This window comes from Puma concolor, chromosome D3, assembly GCF_028749965.1.
Source record: "Puma concolor isolate L17-30 chromosome D3, mPumCon1.1.hap2, whole genome shotgun sequence".
NCBI classification, from domain to species: Eukaryota; Metazoa; Chordata; class Mammalia; order Carnivora; family Felidae; genus Puma; species Puma concolor.
Genome location: NC_141678.1, coordinates 29454546 through 29475013, shown reverse-complemented (window position 1 = coordinate 29475013; position 20468 = coordinate 29454546). Strand labels below are relative to the sequence as shown.

General features: G+C 47.0%; 1 protein-coding gene across 3 annotated transcripts in view; it reads right to left on the bottom strand.

Annotated features, from left to right (window-relative positions):
• UBE2L3 (ubiquitin conjugating enzyme E2 L3) overlaps nt 1–19736 on the bottom strand; it is a 55510-nt gene extending 35774 nt beyond the window's left edge. Inside the window, exons 1-2 of one of the 3 annotated variants that reach the window (XM_025933669.2) lie at nt 19631–19736; nt 4039–4134 (exon numbers count right to left, since the gene is read on the bottom strand). In XM_025933669.2, coding sequence (XP_025789454.1) covers nt 4039–4134; nt 19631–19657 — 123 coding nt within the window. In that variant the 5' untranslated portion in view covers nt 19658–19736. Of the gene's footprint in view, nt 1–4038; nt 4135–19594 lie in introns of all 3 variants that reach the window. The other 2 variants (XM_086682351.1, XM_086682352.1) reach the window with 2 other exon arrangements.
• Nucleotides 19737–20468: the final 732 nt, after the last annotated feature.

Genomic DNA, 20468 nt, shown 5'->3' with positions numbered 1-20468 from the left:
CAGCCTTCAGAACTATGAGAAATAAATTTCTGTTGTTATAAACTAGATACAGAAAACTAATTTTTTTCAGATATTTAATTCTGTTGTCTGTTGTTCTAAACTAACCAGCTCCTGGTTATGTAACAGTCTGAATGGGACCAAGACACAAATCCAATTGAGTACTTTTGCACCTATCAAATTGGCAACAATGATTTCTTTCTGTATGCTTGTTTCACAGGCTCTTTACTACATAACTGCCAAATAGTTTTGCAGGCAACCCCACAAAGGCTTTAATAATATAGAAGAGACTAAGCACTTCACGCACAAGCACTTACTGAACTTTTACAACAATCAGTGAGATGAAGTACTCCTTTTAGATGTAAGGATATTGGGACAAACTGATTAACTAACTTGCCAAAGATCCCCAAACCAGTTAGGGCAGGGCTGGGGTTCTCACCTGGGGCAATCGGACCCCACAGGCTGGTGCTGAAGTACTGCCATTCAGAACCCCTTTAATAACACCCAGCAACCTTCATGACATACAAAGGACATGTGCAGGCACTTTGCAGACAGTGGCCATGAGAATATAAATTGGCACAACCTTTCCAGGAGATAACTTGACGATACACAGGCTTATAGATATATATAATATAATCTTCCTTCTGGTCAGGCTGTATTTTAAAATCAAATCTAAAATAAACAGGGGCACCTGGGTGGCTTGGCTGGTTAAGCGTGTGACTTCAGCTCAGGTCATGATCTCACGGTTCATGACTTCAAGCCCCTCGTCCAGCTCTATGCTGACAGCTCATAGCCTGGAGCCTGCTTCAGATTCTATGTCTCTCTCTCTCTCTGCTCCTCCCCTGCTCCTTCTCTCTCTCTCTCTCTCTCTCTCAAAAATAAACACTAAACACAATTTTTTAATTAATGAAAATAAAAAATAAAATAAAGATGCACACTAAGACTTTCACATAAAGATGTTCTTGGGCAAATTATTTCACTTAAAAAACATTTTTTAAAATCCATTAACTTTTTAAAACTACACCCAATGTGGGGCTCAATCTCACAACCCTGAGAAAAGAGTTACACGCTCCACCGACTGAGCCAGCCAGGCACCCCTTTCAAGGATAAATTATTTTAAAACTGGAAAAACAACAATCCAAATGGCCAAAATCAAAGGAATGATTGAATAAATATATTATGGGATTTGTACAGTTATCAAAAATTATGTTCACAGAGTTTCAAGGCAATGACTAAATGATGAAAGTATGTAATAATTATGAAATTACCAAATGGTTCATTAAAAATTGCATGCCGGGGCGCCTGGGTGGCTCAGTCGGTTAAGTGTCTGACTTCGGCTCAGGTCATGATCTCACTGTTCGTGGGTTCAAGCCCCGCATCGGGCTCTGTGCTGACAGCTTGAAGCCTGGAGCCTGCTTCGGATTCTGTGTCTCCCTCTCTCTCTGCCCCTTCCCCGCTCATGCTCTGTGTCTCTCTGTCTCAAAAATAAATATTAAAAAAAAAAAAATTTTTTTTTAAAGTGCATGTAAAAAGGTTGGGAGGAGTTGCTAATGGTTAAGAGTGGACATGTTCATTGGGTCAGAAATTCGAGAAGGCTCATCACCATACCTCCAGTTTCTAAAGGGCAGGTGCCCAAAACCTTACTGAATTTCTTTATGTTAGGCTTATGGGATTTTTTTTCTTCCTTAGACATTACCTCTGAATTTCAAATGAAAAAAAAAAAAAAACTACATAAAATTAAGCACTTAAGGGGAATAAGCCTGAAGTGCCATGGTAACAATGAAGTGTCTCGAGGTAGCACCACACCCGGCTCACTTTCCCTCTCTGGGGGGTCCAAGTCTGTCCTTGCTCTGAGCTATAGCTAGGGACTATTTAACTAAGTAGGACCAGATCCTGTGGTCAAAGCATGCTTCTGGACTACTATGTCTTTATCAGCCTGGCTCTGCTTTCACCCCAGTTGGGTGGACCCCAGGTGAGTCTAGGTATAAGACTCCCCAGCCCCTGTGGTGCAGGAACACCTGAGGCCCAGGTGTGGGGTATGACTGGGGGCCATGGAGGGGTTAATTGCCAAGAGCACCGTAACTGCTTCCTTGAAATGCTCCCCACACCAAGCCAGGAGCCCTGGGCAGTAATTGAAGGACACAAGAGAGGGGTGGGAAGAGGCAATGGAATGGGGAGAGAGTAGCTATGGCCTACTGTCTCTGGCACTAGCTTCCCCTAAATGAAAGGCAAGGCTTTGGCCTAGACACTCCCCAGAGCCTGGACTCAAGCACGCTACATTCCACCAGCCATTCTCCACCTTGGGACTTATGAGACCACAGCTCGTTCCACAGGCTCCACCAAACATGACACCAGAGACAGGTCATATGGTCCTGGCCATCCTTCCACTTAGCACCTAACAGTTCTCTACAGCAGACAAGGCCAGAGGTCACCGGCTGAACCTTCCCAGCCAGAGGCTCCTCCACCATCTATATATACTGTGCCCTGAGCCCCACCATCGCCAAGCCTGGAGAAATCTAAAGGACTCATCCTCAAAGCCAGACTGGATACTCCCAGGTTTAAAATTTTTGAGTGTGTACTGAAATGCTACAAAAGCATATCTTTCCTTACTTATCCAAATGGTTATGAAAATAAAGCAGAAATCCAATATCTACTGTTGTGTCTCTTTTAAAAAGGCATGATCTGTAACCAGCATTAAGAAGAAAATATCTACAGTAAGCATGTTCCATGTTCTGCTTTGGCAAAGTAGCCACTCTGCCCACAAGGAAAGAGTCTATACAATAGGGTAGGGCAGGGACAGGCACAGGAGAAGGGCCTGAGGCTCACAGGGAAAGTGGGGATGAAAAGAGGAAGCAGTAGAGGTAGAAGAACAGGAAGGAAGGGGGCACTCATGCAGAAGTCCCGGTTGGGAGCCAGGGAGACTAGAAGGCACACGGTGTCCAAGTAGGCTACGTCACAGACAGATGGTGTGGCTCTGGAGACAGGGCAAGAATAGAGGCAAGGACAGGACTCCTTCATGTACAGTAATAACCTAGTAAGCTATGATGCTGGAAGATGCAGGGACCCCAAGAAACAGCATGAGAGATAGGCAAGAGACTAAACAAGGTCCCTAAGAGCTCAGAGGAAGCAGCAGGAAGACAGGTGTGAGTGGCGCAAGGTCACAGAAACAGGAGCTGGGACACCGCATGGGCTCCAAAGGCTGGGGAGGCAAGTGGGCTCTAGGGCTGTAGAGCCCGAGGCATGAGGACAAAGGGGAGCCCATGTGCTCAGTGTGAGGTGGTTCCAGGAGGGTGGGAGAAACTGGAACTACAAATTGGAGTTAGTACAGAAGGAGACTCGGGGGGTGAGGAGATGAAAAGATGGAAAAAGAGCAGACACTAAATCGAGAGGACAGTAAGGCCACAGGAAGGCCCTTGCCAGGAGCAAGCCTGAGCCTATCTGAAGGCAGAAGTCCGTGAGGCAGGGGGAGCATGAGCTGTGGGGTTCAGACAGTGGAAGCAGAGGCCCCAGACAAGACACTGGGTGAGGGGACCAGGTGGGCTTGTTAGACAAAGGGATTTGAGACCAATGGCAGGCACATATTGGAGGGGACCAGGAATAAAGCCCGGAACGCAAGGGTCCAGAGGGTTAGACATCCAGATGCAAAACCAGGTGGGGAAGCAAAGAAAAGATCTAGATGGGAATGTCCGCCATCTCCTAAGAGAGGTCAGAGAAGGCAGCACTGTCTGGACAAATGGGACCAGACACAGAGAAGCCAGGGAAGACAGGAGCACAAACACACGCTCCTTTCCTGGGCCGATAACCAAAGAAGTGGAAAACTCGGGCCCCCCAGAATGTTAACAAAACCACTGCAAAGACAGGATTCTACTTAGGAACCCGAAGTTAGAGTCCCTGCCTTATTATACCCTAGAGTGACAGCCCGCCTCTGTGCCTCTGTTGGCTGCTTCACCTAAGAGCCTACTTGGGAGCAGGGAGGTAAGCCCGGCACACACATCACCTTGAAGAATAATCTGATAAGAAGTGGAAGTGTTCAATACTCACAGGAACAATAAGCCCTTGCCAAGTCAATAAATTAGCTTCATCAACCTGGATGTTACGGAAGTTTTTCATTCCACATTTGCGGATTTCTTCAAGCTCCTGTTGATTAACAAAGCATAAAGGGGTGTCAAACAGGGGAAAGCACCACACATTAAGATCCCTCCTGACTCCCTCAAATTAAACCAAGTGTCAACACCACCAATGACAAAATTTTAAAGTGTGGACTAGACCGCGCCCAGTCTGGTTAAGAGGCCCAGAGCCACAGCGGTCCCCTCAACCCTTGCCCCAGACCAAGACAAACCCCCACCTTGGTGACCCCATGGAACTCGGTGGGACACATAACTGTCTTCTGCAGACACACTGCCTCCTCTTTGGGCTGGTCACCAGACCTTTGTTTAAACACCCTCGGACCCCTAGACAGGGCAGCCACGTGGCAGGGGCGCAAGAAAGGTGTTACAGACCTGACTTCTTCCAACCAAGATTTATTAAGCTATGAGTCAGGTGTTGAGGATATAAAGATAAACAAAACTGGGGACTAGAGCCAAACACATACCTACCAGGTTTTCTACCCAGTGCTGTAGGTGTGATTTCACAACTCTGCCTCAGCACGGACACACAGGGAAGAGAACAACTATCCACTCTGGGGTGGAGAGGGGGACATGTGCCTTTCACTGAGCCTTCACTTCCTCAGCTTCAACACAGACCCAGAATCAAACACAACAAAGGGGCAATGACTATGCAACAGAACTCTTTGCAAATGAGGGATTATTATTAAACAGTTCATGCCACAAATGCCATTTGATCCAGAAAGCACAATCACCATGACTACTTCAGGGCCCTACCCGAGAAGTCTTTAGTCTACAATTGTCTTGTTACTTGTTTCTCAACTGTGCACTGCTGCTTCTCCAACAACTCAAGTCAACATCAAGAGGCATTTTGACCCAAGCCACCCACTGTGCACTAGCCTGCCCACATTCCCAATATTCCTCCATTCTCAGACACCTGGAGTGACACAATCCCTCCAATGTCTCAACCTGGTCTCTTGTCCTTGGTACAAGTCTCCTCAACATCTCTTGGGTACACTCTTTTCGGCATCCTCAGAGCACCACCTAGCTGAGTTCTGCCTCTCCTGCTGAGCAGGCAGAACAGCTTCCTCACTGGCCCTGGCTTCCTCCTTGTTGGTCCAGCCCACGCACCCTTTTGTAACTTAGAAGCCCCTCTGTGTGTGGTGCTATGGCTCACGATGGCACCGGAGGCTCTGAATAAGCCCAAAAGATCCTCTGCACCTTACATTCCCATCACATAGGCAACAGTTTAAAAGGCCCCATGAGCAAACAATTCCAAAGAAAGTAGGAAGTGAGCCAGTGTTACAGGTTCTAAGTTGGAGGATGTGTGGTATGGAGTAGGCAGAGAAGGACAGTGTGTCAAATGAAGGCACAGAACAGGCAGTTGGGATGTGCTGGTGCTTCATGGCAGGCGACACACCCGACCACGCTTCTTCCTACAGGATGCTGCTGCTTGTCAACCCTAGCTGCCCACTACCACCATCTGGCTTAGGCCCCAGCCCTGGAAATTCTGGTCCAGAAACTGTGGGGTGGAGTCTGAAATAGGGATTTTTAACAAGCCACACAGTGACAGGAAAGCTCCACTTCTAAGCAATGCTCAGCTTCCATCAGGAAGCTGGTTGCAATGGTTGTGGCCACTGCGATGGGGAAGGTGTGGTCTGGCTCCTCTTCCCGAGCCTGCAGGGAGGAAAGCATGGAACCTGAGAGACCACTCACTTGCCAACTGCCATCTGGTCTTCCTTCTAATGCCCAAGACTCATCAGAAATGCTCCCCTGGGGACAATGAAACCTTCAGGATGGGGAATAAATAAATCTCACTCTAACACTCTGCCCCACTCCCCAAAGAGCATATAAGCTCCATGAGGGTAAGCTTGAGGACACGGATCTAAAAGCCTCAGGAGCTCATGGTCATGTTCACTTGCTTAATTATCAGGGTAGTGAAGGGACAGGAAGCTGGGGCTTGAGGAAGAAAAGGCTCTGGGATGGGAAATGCTCTCCATGTATTTTGATTTTCTGATCCCTGGTATAAGATATCAGAGTAAGATTCCTGGCTAGAGACAGAACATATCATGTCACTTAAGAGCTGAATCTTACCAAGCTATCAGAAATGTTTTAAACCACATACAGGTAGGAAAACAATTTCAGATAGAACATTGAAACTAAACAACAAATGAGATTATATTCAATTTTCATGGAAGAAAAATAATTTTAAAATAATCTGTAAATTTACTCTATGGCTTCAGAAATTCACGTACTAATAACAATAGGAAGCATCAGTAATAAACACAAGAAGGTAAATTTCAAAAGAATTACAAAAATGAAGCAAGATGAGACTCAACTGCGGGCGGGGGTGCAGAGAGGGCACCTACTGGTGTTCTGATATCAAGAGATACATGAACAAAGATAAAACAAAAACTGTGGGAGGGGCGCCTGGGTGGCTCGGTCCATTGAGTGTCTGACTTCAGCTCGGGTCATGATCTCATGGTTCGTGAGTTCGAGCCCCGTGTCAGGCTGTGTTGACAGCTCGGAGCCTGGAGCCTGCTTCGAATTCTGTGTCTCCCTCTCTCTCTGCCCCTTCCCTGCTCATGCTCTGTCTCAATCTCTCAAAAATAAACATTAAAAAAAATTTTTTTTTTCAAAAACTGGGGGAAGATGCCATCCCTCTCACCCCCTACTAGAGAAGAATGGGCAACACTAATGTCAGCTGAACTGGGAGGTTCAAGAAATCCAAAGCTCAGTTTATTGATTACTAGTTATCAGATAAACTCTCAACTTGCTATCAAGTTAAGCTCACCAAAGAGCAGAAGAGACAACCTCCTTTGCATAATTCTAATCAACAAGAAGAAATGATTGTAAGGCAGAAGTGAGAGAAACCAAGACAAACAAACAGGCAAGCAAGCAAGCCCTGTAATCTCCAGGGAATGCTAGGCAGCGTTTCTCAACAGGGTGGCACAGGCATCCAGACAGGACTCTGCACTTGACCATCCTGAGCCCAGCCCATTACATGCCAAGCATTGTGACACCACTCCACCCTGGTTTCCCAATATCCTCTAGAGCCCCAGCTGCTGAGAACCACTGGCATCATTGGTAGCCAGGATGCTAAAAGTCCTGCATTGCACAAGCAGGTCCTCCAGATAAGAACTGCTTGACCCAAAATGCCAATCACACCCCACCAAGGGGAACAACTTGAAGAGGATGGATTCTAGTCATTCAGAGAAAAGACAGGTTCATCTGAAGGTCTGAGATTGGAAAAGGCAAGATGACTCAAGAGGCTTAACAAACCCTCAAGCAAAAGTGCACCCCTATAACTGAGAATAATCCTCAGATGGAAGAACTGGGGAAGGAATTTAAAGAAACCAATGTAAATTCAAAGTTCAAATTCAAGGGGTGCCTGGGTGGCTTGGTCAGCTAAGTATCCAACTGTTGATTTCGACTTAGGTCATGATCTTGAAGTTTGTGAGTTTGAGCCCTGCGTAAGGATCCATGCTGACAGTGCGGAGCCTGCTTGGGATTCTCTCTCTCTCCCTCTCTCTGCCCCTCCTCCATGTGCTCATGCTCTCTCTAAATAAATAAATTAAAAAAAAATTTTAAGTTCAAATCAAAAGGATATTATTACAAATGATGCGAAAAAAGGGACCTGACAAAGGAAAACTGTGAGTGGCCCGGCTCTAGAACAGAGTCAGGAAGACCAAAACCAAAAAAGACAGGAGCTTACAAAATAAGGCCACAAAAGTTTGTTTCAGTTCTACTAGGAGCAAGAAGCTGTCCTGGGTCAGCTGCTCCAGGCTGATGGCGCCAGTACTGACAAACCAAGAGAAGAGTGCGAGGGAAAGCAGAACCAGCCAGTGAGCTCATTCCTTCTCCCAGTAGGAGACAGCAGGCTTCCTACCCAGAGCAAGTGATGAGGGAGAAAGACAGCAATGCTTCTCAAAATGAGGTCCATTTCTGAGCCCAGAGGTGGATCTCAGTGTATTGAGGGAACTTGAAAGAGCCTGGGTATGCTGCCCAGCTCTTCAAAAAGAGAAAAGTCCACTGCCCAGACTATAGCCCAGAGAGCTTGATGCCCATGCCAGGCAGGAGTGTGGCACAGTCCAGAAACAGACTACTGCCTAACAATTCTGCAGGCACTAACAGGAGACAGCCCTGGCCCTGCACAGAAGCCTCGGCTTATCCCTGAGAAGACAGCAGGAGTCAACTATACACAGTGAGCTCTCGGTCACATAACTCCAATGTATGCATCCAAGTTCAGGCAAAGTAGTTAACAATCCCCCCCTCCCCCCTTCTCTGGAGATCTATGCTGGTGCCTGGAAAAGCAACCATTCAAAATCTCCCGGGGCAACCCTCACGCAGCACTGACGGAGAACCCTTCAGGAGCCAGCAATTCTCAGCTAGCTGTGGCCATGGTCCTCTTTAAGAAATCCATTCAGCAGACAGATGGGGGCGCCTGGGTGGCTCAGTAGATTAAGTATCCCACTCTTGATTTCTTCTTTTTTTTTTAAATGTTTATTTATTTTTGAGAGACAGAGTCAGAATGTGAGTGGGTTAGGGGCAGAGAGAGAGGGAGACACAGAATCTAAAGCAGACTCCAGTCTCCGAGCCGTCAGCACAGAGCCCGATGTGGGGCTCGAACTCACAGAGTGTGTGAGATCATGACCTGAGCCGAAGTCAGACACTCAACCGACTGAGCCACCCAGGGGCCCCTCCCACTCTTGATTTCGGCTCAGGTCATGATCTCACAGTTTCACGAGTTCAAGCCCCACGTTGGGCTCTGTGCTGGCAGCATGGAGCCTGAGACTCACTCTCTCTCTCTCTCCCCCCCTCCCCCACTTGCACTCTGTCTCTCACAAAATAAATAAAAGCTTTAAAAAAAATAATAAGAAAACAAGAAACGTATGCAATCACCCCATGTGTCTGGGAAGCAGCTGGGAGCCAAGTTTGGCTGGAGTCTTAACTAACATTAGGGGACTCTCAATTAAGAGTGTACCCAAAGGCCCAGGGGGAATTGTTCAACAACCACATGCAGAGAGATGGGGCAGAGAGGGAGTGTGGAGGGAGAAAACCCGACTTGTGCTGAGGCCTCATTCTAGACTTGCAGAAACAGTCTCCTGAGTAAGGCTGGGCACCTATGCCAGGGGATCCCCCAGTGACTGTGAGCTGCACTCCTGCTTAAGAACTACCATGCCCATCCAATGCTGTCTTTTAGAAAGGAAGATCCTGAAGCCCTGATTAATTCAGTGTCATTTCCATGACTAGAAATAAGCTCTTAAAAGAGCTAACACCTCCCACTAAGCCAGGCACACAGAAGCAACGTAAGGAATCCTTCCAGCTGCAACAAGTTTGTGTAATAGAAACCCAGAAATCTTCCTGAACTTTTTTTTAAAAAAGTGAATGCTGGGCACCTGGGTGGCTCAGTTGGTTAAGTGTCCAACTTTGGCTTGGGTCATGATCTCACAGTTCATGGGTTGGAGCCCCACGTCGGACTCTGTGCTGACAGCTCAGAGCCTGGGGCCTGCTTCCGATTCTGTGTCTCCCCCTCTCTCTGCCCCTTCCCACTCATGCTCTTTCTCTCTCAAAAATAAACATAAAAAATAAATTTAAAAAAAAAGAAAAAGAAAAACATAAGGCAGAGGAGTTGCTAAGAACACATCACCACCACACTCCCCTTAGGCGGGCAATAGCTTAGTGTCACCACTTACAAAATCCCAACAATAAACAAATGGAGAGATGCCAGGGAAGAGGTCATCTTCTAGGAAAGAGCGTTATTTCTGGGGACAACCTCCAGAAATGAAGATGCTAGGGAAAGTGCGTACCTTCGGTGTAGGAGGCATACACTAAAAGCAGCCATGTGAAAAGCAGGAGCAAGACTCTGAGAGAGAAGCGTGAGAAGTGGTTGGTCACAAGAACATTCTGCAGTGTTTACAACAAGACAGCACACAGAATAAGACTGGAAGTTCACAGACACTCAGAGATGGGCAAGTCAGGCATATTAGCTTCTTACAGATGGTAAAGCTGAAGTTCAGAGAAGCCCAAATCACAGACCCTTTATAGGGTAGGACCAGGGCCAGGGCCAGGACCAGAAGCAAACCTAGAATCTCTCTCAGCCACACAAAGCAATAGGTGAGGGTGGCAAGGGGTTCCACTAGAAACAGGCAATGCAGGGGCTCTTATTTCTTCAACAAGATACTTGCAGAGCTTAGCTTCCCAAAATTTATAATGACAAAAGCATGAACATATATAGCATTTGCCCTAGCCCTTCACAGCTGGTCGTTAAGTGTTTATGCCGTGCAAGGAACATTTCTAGACTTGTCTTGTCCAGACAAAGTGAAACCTGGCAGATGGAGCTGCATGTCTAAGGGGAAGTTACACAAACCTGCCTTAAATCTAAGTACAGGGATGCCTGGGTGGCTCAGTTGGTTAAGCGCCCAACTCTTGATATCAGCTTGATCGTGAGATCAAGCCCCAAGTCAGGTTCTGTGCTAAGCGTGGAGCCTGCTTGGGATTCTCTCCCTCCCTCTCTCTTTCTCTACCCCTTCCCCTGCTCACACACACACATTGTCTCTCAAAATAAATAAATAAGCTTTTTTTTTTTTTAATCTAAGTACAGTATAGCTCTCAAATACCAGCTACACAACTGGGAGGACATTAGTTATTTGAAAAAGCCTCTTCCTGCTTTTTTGTGTGACGGTAGCCAAGTAGCTAATTTTGACAGATAGGTGCTTTCCAAGCTCACACAAAGCAATCAGTGGCAAGGATACTAAATCATGACTTTAATTCAAAATACTGTAGGAGTGCCTGGGTGGCTAAGTTGGTTGAGTGTCCAACTTCCACTCAGGTCATGATCTCGCGGCTCATGGGTTTAAGCCTGGCATCAGGCTCTGTGCTGACAGCTCAGAGCCTGGAGCCTGCTTTGGATTCTGTGTCTCCCTCTCTCCCTGCCCCTCCCCTGCTCGCATGCTCTGTCTCTCAAAAATGAACAGTTAAGAAAAAATTATATCAAAATACTGTATATGTTTAGATATATACAGGTTTAGATATATATAGGTTTCAGAGCCCCGCAAATATGATTCTCTTATTTCAATTAATAGTTAGCAAAGGAGGCAGGACCCACAGAAACACATCACCCCTTCCACGGGTCGACAGTATACCATCTTACACTTAGTTATTTTCACAACTAACATATTTAACTACTATCACAACTCTATGAAGTAGTTTTATCATCCTACTGCAGAAATCAGGACACTGAGGCTCAAGGTAATGGCACAAATGAGTCCGTGATAGAAGTTAAGATCTGAACTTGACCACAGCACACTGATCCAGGATGGTGGGCCACTTGTCAAGAGGTCATTCTAAGAGGGTATGGCTGAAGAGAACACTCAATACAAGCTTATAGGCATACACTGCCCACACACCTCTGGGCAAGCATGGCCCAGCTGAGTGGACTCTGATGCCAGCTCCACACAGTCAGCTTCCGGATGTCAGCCTGGCTCCTGGAATATGTTTCTGTCTCCATATGAACATGGTTGTACACGGCATTCTTGAGTCCAGCACCCCAGCACAAGTGACTGGAATGGGAACCACGTGTGTAAAACACATGGCAGATCTCCTTCTGTAAGGTTAGCTTTCCTGAGCTGAGCTTTCTTAACAAGATGTACATTGGTGTAAAGGACATATTTTACAAACCATGTCAGAAAGCACTCAGAGGCTGTTCAACTTCTGAGTCGTACCCACTCCCTGATCCTGTGATAGAATCAGGCACCATCCTCGCTCAGAAAGACAGACCACCACCATGAGCACTAGATTTGACGTTACTGACTTGCTTGCAAATGTGCCTGCTGGGCTAGGGACTGTGAAAACAGCATTTTCCTCTGCTGCTGAACTATGTTGGCAAAAAAGCAGAAACAAAATCTGATAAGATCATGAAGTAAAGAAAACTATAATCAATACAGACCTGGAATTATTGCAAACTGAACAAAAAACCCACCACCTGACCTGAAATGAATTCCCCTCCTCTCCACCTTGTTCCTCCTTAAAAACCAAAAGCAGTCATGTGAGCAGGAGCAAAACCCTGAGAACAGGGAGGCCTGGGCAATGAGTGTGCCCAGTGCCACTGCCAGCCTGTGGGTGGTACCCCCGCCCCAAGCCTCAGCCTCTTGTCTGTTAAGGGTGTTCCTCTCAGCTCTGGAATTCTAAAGAGACTGTGGCGAGGGCCAGGAGCAAAAATGGATCAGCCACCAGAAGCAACCTTTCTTAACTTTCTGCTTCAGGGCTGAAAGAGAAGACAAAAAGCAACAATTTTATTTCTGGGACTGCAACTACTTCTTCAAAGTATTTCTTGCAAACTCCCACCCCTTACTGCCAGCTCAGCATCTTTCCGTGCCTTCCACAGCACCTGGACTCATCTTTGGACACAGTGACGGTCACTGCACGGCACATACATGAAGGACACGAAGAGATAATGTAAGTGTGAGATTCAGAGATACCGGAAAGACAAAATTTTGAATTCAAGAGCTTTTTAATTTTGTTGGAAAAAGTAAACATTTTTTGAACAAAGACACATTCACACAGCTGCCTCAAGAAACTTCTTGCTAATCCTAAGGAACAGGTTATTTCAAAAGGCAGAAGAGCAGGGTGGGAAAGAGAATGGGCTCTGCCTGGGTAATGAGGTCATGTCCAGGCATGGTCCAACCCACCTTTTCAGTACCATCTCCAAGCCCCTACCCTCCTGCCAGGCTGCTCTGTCATTGCCCTGGGATATGTTTTGCTCACTCCCGATAATAACAATCTATGTGTATCTAACACTTAGGATATGCTAAGCACTCTCTGGAGCATGTGACATATACTAACTCATTTCACTTTCGCACACAGATGAAGTAACTAAAGCACAGAGATTAAGTAATTTGCCCAAGTTCCCACAACTAAGATATGGCAGGCCCAGTACACAACCTCCAGAACCTGAGCTCTTAACCAGGATACCATATTCTCTCTCCCAATAGCTTTGAATGAAACACCCTTTCCTCCCCACTTTTTATTGGGGTGAGGGTTAGGTTTACCTATGCCCTCAAGAACAGACAGATAGAATGAGACTGGCTAGAGGAAACCCAGAGGCAAAGGCTCTCACATGTGAGCAGCCTGCTGCTTCTCCTGGATGTTACAGCTGAGGATACATCTGACCCCCTCAACTGAAAGGCCCAGACATCTCTATGCCACCTGTCCTTAAACTCATCAGCATCACCTTCTGCAATGCCCCTTCATGGAGAGACAAGTCTTCAGCGGCTGGCCAGAGAATGTAGCCCTGCAGGGAAGACGGAAAGAGGGAAAGCTCATAGTTCTGGAGGGCCAGGTGCACTGGATATACCAACCTAGTTACCCTAGGCCACTTACTAACCAGGCCACTTACCCAGTGCTTCTGGAAAGTGCCTCAGGGCTGGACTAACTGAAACCAAAGGAAGGGACTGCACAAGGTCAGAAGCAGGCAGCTGTTTGGGGGGGGGGGGGGGGGGGGGAGTGAACTGTCACTGCGGTTCCCCAGGGCATCTCTCCTAGCCACCACCCACATCCATTTTGAGGGATGAGAGCTACTAAACCTTACTGGCTGCCAGGCCCCCCCTTCTCCAACAGCCCAAACCCTTGCCTATGCTTCAAGGGCCAGACCAAGTTCCACCTTCTTCTCAATGTCAGAGGATCTTTCCCCTTATACTCCATTATTCAGCTGGCAAACATCCAGCATACAGTGGACAGACCAGAATTCCTTTGTTCTAGGCGTACGCCATTTTTCTCCCTCACTGAGCTCCTCAAGTGCAGGGCTAAGAGGAGGTGCCTGTGAGTTGAGTCCTAAAGGACAAGAAATTACCCTGATGTAGAGAAAGGGCAGGGATACCAAGGCAGGGATACCCATCAAGAGACCCCGGGGTGCAGAGCATGTGTAGGGGATCCCACGGGCAAGTGCAGAGAGAAAAGACTCACGAGATCAGACTTTGAAAGAACATGCTAAGGAATGTGGGGTTTTAAATACAGATCTCTGACCTCCCGAATTGAGGATAGACTGGTGAGGAATAAAAGGAAACTACCAAGGAGTCTAGTGCAAGTGGCCCACCACAAATGGATGGCTTGAACTAAGGGAGTGGTAGAGAGGGTGGAGAAAGACAGGCAGAGGCCAGAGAGGATAAAGGCCTAGTTCAGCAGAATCTGGCAAGTGGCTAGATGTGGAATGAGGAGGCAAGGTGGGCTTCTCCAGGTTCTTCCTTGAGTGGCTGAGTAGACAAGTGGATCATTAACTGAGAAAGGCAAGACAAGAGAAGCGTGGGGGCTGTGGGGACACAAGTTTGGACAACCACAGGTCTATATGCCATTCAAAGGGAACTTCTCCAGGCTGTTAGATACAAAGTCTGGGCTCAGGAGAGATATCTTGGGGTCCTCTAAACGTTAATCCCTAACTTCCTGTTGCAGTAAAGAAAATAGAAATCTCTCTTGAACATTTAGTGATACTTTTCAATGGAATGAGAATTTTCCAAGTGATTTGGTACAATATACTGCTAATTTAACAAACTCTTTATAGAATTATAAAAAGGCCAGAATAGGTCCACCAAGTACCCTGAGACAAATGTTTTTGCTCTAGTATATACCCTAAGAAAAGGTCCCAAATGTTGCAACAAACAAGTCCATTCTCTTTCGCAGGGCCTGTCCCAATTTTCTTTTAATAGGGAAACATTTACAATGAGCATCATTAAGGGAAGCTGAAATAGTCCGAACTTACTGGGATTTTACACTTAGAACAACAACAACAACAAAAAAATACAATGTTTTTCTCAATTCCCTAAAACCAAGTGGATTCAGGACATTTATACCGGCATAACATCATCTGAAAAACTCCCCTCACCCTCTGACACACACCTACCAGACACACGTTCACAGCTCTATCGTGTTAATTACCCAACTTCAGAGAACATAAACTTGTATTCAAAAGCAAACCGGTTTATTGCTTTTGAATTCCAAGGAAAGAACTATTATTAGTGACTCTTACTTATTCACGTGTAGTTATGGACTGAAAGTACACCATTACAGAGTTCTAACTGAACATCATTTAAGTAGTATTAAAAGGTTGCTACAATCTCAATTCCTCATCTCAACAGTTACAGCATAATGACTGGCAAAATGTCACATACCCCCTTCTTAAATCCACAACTTCCCCCACTGAGAAAAGCCCTTCTGAGAAGATACTTAGCTGGAGGGCCCCTAGGGGAGATGTGTGCAATTGAGAGGCTGAAAAGAAATGATCAGACTGCAATCAATTTCCTTAGCTACACCTACAGGTTTCACTTTTGTAGCTATTTCCCTTCCTGATAGAAGCAATGGTTACAATCTGGTTGTTACCATCAATGCTGAATTTGCTGCTTGCAAATTAAAATGTATTTAATGTTTTATTAACATTCTTTCCTAAAAAGGGTTCTGAAAAAGGCTAATCCTTTTAGCAAATGCTTTTTAAATTAAAGACTTTAGTCTATGGGGGAGGGGAAGAAAAAAAAAAGGTTGGAGAGGGAGAGAGCCAAAGCATAAGAGACTCTTAAAAACTAAGAACAAACTGAGGGTTAATGGGGAGTGGGAGGGAGGGGAGGGTGGGTGATGGGTATTGAGGAGGGCACCTTTTGGGATGATCACTGGGTGTTGTATGGAACCCAATCTGACAATACATTTCATATTTAAAAAAATAAAAATAAAGACTTTCTCATACTCACTTTGCCTAAAATAACTTCTTAGCCAATATATGCAAATACTCTACTTTCAATAATGTATCTTATACAGTCCATGGTTACAAAGAAATCAGACTCTGAGTGTCCTGGAAAATAGTTTTTGAGGAAATTTAAAGTTCTTTAAGATGTAATTCATTTGAGGGGCGCCTGGGTGGCGCAGTCGGTTGAGCGTCCGACTTCAGCCAGGTCACGATCTCGCGGTCCGTGAGTTCGAGCCCCGCGTCGGGCCCTGGGCTGATGGCTCAGAGCCTGGAGCCTGTTTCCGATTCTGTGTCTCCCTCTCTCTCTGCCCCTCCCCCGTTCATGCTCTGTCTCTCTCTGTCCGAAAAATAAATAAATGTTGAAAAAAAAAAATTTAAAAAAAAGATGTAATTCATTTGATTATTCAGCATGTTTCTTTCATCATCAAAAACCCCTTTATTTCCACCCCAAGTATTGATCAATATGCACCAATAATTTGTTGTTGTTTTTAACCAGCTTAAACACTGACTCCCAGAACCAGTGATCTAAGTCATTTAACCAGCATTCCTCTACTGAATTGAAAGAGTTTCCATCCACAACTCAAGAAACTACACAGTCCTCCATGTGTCCTTGGAGTAAGAAAAGAGGCATGGACTTTGGGATTTGAAACTAGGGAGATTTAACATCTTCTCTCCCCACACTGGTCTGCTTGCTACTCCACCTCAGGTAACACTCAACCTATCTAAGCCTCATAATTCTCTCATTTGTAAAATAAAGATGATAATATGCTAACTTAAAGTGTTAACGGAAAATAATTTATGTAAATGATCTAGCACTTAAAAGTACTTAGGGGCGCCTGGGCTAAGCTTCCAGACTCTTTGATTTCTGCTCAGGTCATGATCTTGCAGTTTGTGAGTTCAAGCCCAGCATCCAGCTCTGTGCTGACGGTGCAGAGCCTGCTTGAGATTCTCTCTCCTCTCTCTGCCTCTCTCTCTCTCACTCTCCCTCTCAAAAATAAACACTAAAAAAATAAAAAATAAAATAAAAAATAAAATAAAATAAAGTACTTAATGTTACATGTTTTTTTTTTTTTTTTATTTTTTAAAATGCTTATATTTTGAGAGCGAGAGACAGAGCACGAGTTGGGGAGGGACAGAGAGAGAGGGAGACACAGAATCTGAAGCAGGCTCCAGGCTCTGAGCTGTCAGCACAGAGCCCAATACAGGGCTTGAATCCCCAAACTGTGAGATCATGACCTGAGCTGAAGTTGGATGCTTAACTGACTGAGCCACCCCAGGTGCTCCATACATGTTCTTTCTAAGCTCCAATTTTTGGAAACATAAAAATAATTTAAAAACCATAGGAACTCCCCTCTCAGAGCTCTGGAAGCCTGGGAACCCCAAATTAGGTCAACTTGGGTAGACTAGGGGATACCAAGATGAACTGGGTCAAGATTCCTGTCCTTAAGGAACTCAGAACTCTGTAGGAAAGGCAAGTCTAACACAAATGTGATTGGGACAAGTGCTCAAAGAGAAACATAAAGAAAGCACTGTGTTGGGGTGCCTGGGTGGCGCAGTCGGTTAAGCGTCTGACTTCAGCCAGGTCACGATCTCGCGGTCCGGGAGTTCGAGCCCCGCGTCAGGCTCTGGGCTGATGGCTCAGAGCCTGGAGCCTGTTTCCGATTCTGTGTCTCCCTCTCTCTCTGCCCCTCCCCTGTTCATGCTCTGTCTCTCTCTGTCCCAAAAATAAATAAACGTTGGAAAAAAAAAAAAAAAGAAAGCACTGTGGTCACACAAAGGAGGAAACAACTTATTCTGAAGGGGTTTGGGGGAGAAGGCCTCACAGAGTAACTAGCCTTGGAATTGGACCTAGGACTTCCATGAAAGGGAGGAGAGGCAAGGGGAAGGTAGCCTTTCTCAGGTAGATCAAACAGCATGTGCAAAGGACACCACATAGCAAGTAAGTAAGAAGAGCAGGGGGCTCTGGAGTCAGAACTTGAGTGAGGTCACAGCTCACCCTCCCTAGCTAGGAAAATTGGGGCAACCCAACGAATCCCTCAGCATTCCATTTTTTTCACCTACAAAATGGGAATAATAATGTCTACTTTCAGGGAGGATTAAACATGATCATGAATGTGAAGTACAGGGCAGCACAAAGTAAAAGCTTTAAAAAAAAAGGTAGCTATTATGATTTGCAAGGGTAGTGGGAAAACAAGGGGCAGGAGGTGAGGCTAAACAGATTACTTTCAGCCAGCCTAGGAAGGGTCTTGCATGCCAAATAAGAAGTTAGGATTAACTGCTGAGGACTATAAAATCAGAGAGGTTTTCAATAGGAATGAAAGGATTAAAAACTTGCTTTAGAAAAAGAACTTTGGTGTCCAAGAAGGGGAGTCAGAAAAACTCAGTATGTACTTGGAAAAGCATCTGAGAGATGAGGGTATGGATTCAGGTAATTTCGGTAAGATTAGGAAGGAAGGCACACACTCAACTCTCTCTAAAGTAAAATCCACAAGGCTTAATGGGTGACTGCATTTGGGGAGAAGAGTACAGAAATAAGTGAATAACAGTCCTCTCATCTGGATGACTGGGTGAATGGTGGTGTCACCGCAGAAAAGAGATGAGAAGTTTGGAATCTGCTGACTGTTCTTTTGTGCCCACTTCTAACCCAGTTTTATGAAGTTAAACGTCGTCTCCAGCCCTTACTGAACAAAAGAAATGTTCCCAGGGAGGGAGGGCCCAGAAGCTGTGACTCCAAGTTCAACGTCTAGTTCCAACAAGCACCGCTCTGCCCAAGAGGAATCCTAGCTCTTTATCTCCTCTCAGGAAATCAGCTCCTGCTCTTTATTTCCGGCTCGATGCAACCCGGCAGCACTACCGGGGCGCCAGCTCACAAATCTTGGCGAGGTCGGCTCCGGAGGGCGCCGGCAAACATACTCGGGAAAGAACTAAGCCAGTTTAGCATCTGTAATCCTCACCAAAGGAGCCACTTAACAAGAAGGCACCCGCTGCATTCAAGATACAAAGTACCAAGTTATTTTTATAAACTTTGGCCGGTTTGAGTTCGAACGATTGAAGCCAACCCCCACCCCCCAAAATGGCACTTTTGCTTCAGCAAGGAAAGGAGATCCGGATGACTAGAAGTGGTAGGTTGAAAAGGAGACGGGGAAGGAGAACCGCGCTGCAAATGCGGCCGACCCTACGCCTTCCTGGAGTTGGAAATTACCCGCTGTGTGACTCTGCAGTCACAAGGCGACAGTTTGCTAGGACCCAGCACAATTTCAAACGACCCACCAACAAACTGACCTAACTTTTGTCGCCCGACCTCCTCCTTCCTTCCCCAGCCCGAGCCTCCCGGCCTCCGGAGCTGCGACCCGGCCGAAAGGGGCACCAAACCCAGTGCGCTGCGGCCCAGGGCGGGGCGGCTCCGCGGCGCGGGCTCCCGGCCGGAGCTCCGGCGCTCAGGCCTTCCCCGCGGGCGCCCGGTTCGGGACCTCCCGGCCGGGCCCCCACATCAACACCGCTCTGGGTCCGGGAGGCCGCCGCCACTAGGAGGACCCTGCCCGGTTCCGGGCGGAGGACGGTGTGGACGCCCCGGGCCAGGGCCAGCGGCAGCTCCCAGCGCGGCCTGACGCTCCCGCCCAAGCTGCGGCCTAGGCGGCCCCGTTAGCTCCCCCAGCCCGCGTGCGGTCCGGAGGGGCGGTGGGACCACGTAGAAGCGGGAGACCGAGCAGCGGCTCCCCAAGGAGTCCCAGCCCGCCGCGGGGACCCCGGGCCAGGGACGCCGCACCTCCCTGCCCGGCCGGCGCCGGAGAATGGCTTTTACCTTCATCAGCCTCCTGCTGGCCGCCATCTTGGATCTGGTGCTGCTACTTCCCCAGAATGCATCGCGGCCGGCCGGGCGACTGGAGCCCCCGCACTTCCTGGAGCGGGGGAGGGGCGGGCCGGGCACTCCCCGACGTGCGAAGTGCCTACTGTGTGCTGGCCACGGTGCTGGGTGAACACAGGTGAACGGGTCTGGCGGAAACCTTGCCTTTACGCGCCGTACAATCGGATGGAAATTACAAAGCGTGCTTGGCACACAGTAGGCGCACAATAAATAATGGCTGCATAAAATAAGATCATTGAATAACCAAGATTATTTCGGACACTGATAAGTGCTGTGAAGAAAAGAAAACTGGGTGGTGGGAAAGTGACTCTGGAGACCTACTTTTCCAATGAAAGCCTCACTGAGGAAATAGTATTAATAACACTGGAACCTACAGAGCACAGCTCCCCCCTCCATTGCTTCATTTTCCTTAGTCTTTGAAACCACCCTGTAATATGGTTATCATTAACAGCCCATCTCACAGAAAAAGCAAAGAGAAGGCCAATGATTTGCCCAAGGTCATGCAGCCAGCTAGGAGCAGAGGGTGAGCTGCTGGCTCCAGGGCCAACGCTGGAAACTGAAGGATGGGATAGAGCAGCTGAGAGGCTGGGAGGAGATTGTTTCAAGCAGGAGAAAAGGCTCTGGCAAAGGCCATGTGGCTGTCTAGATGGCCAGAATGGAGTAAGAAGTATTAGAAGGAACAAGGGAGGCAGGTGACAGACCGGGACAGCCTTACAGGAACAGAAGGGATTTGGCTTTTCTTCTATGCTCTGTGAGAGACCTTTGATGGATGTGT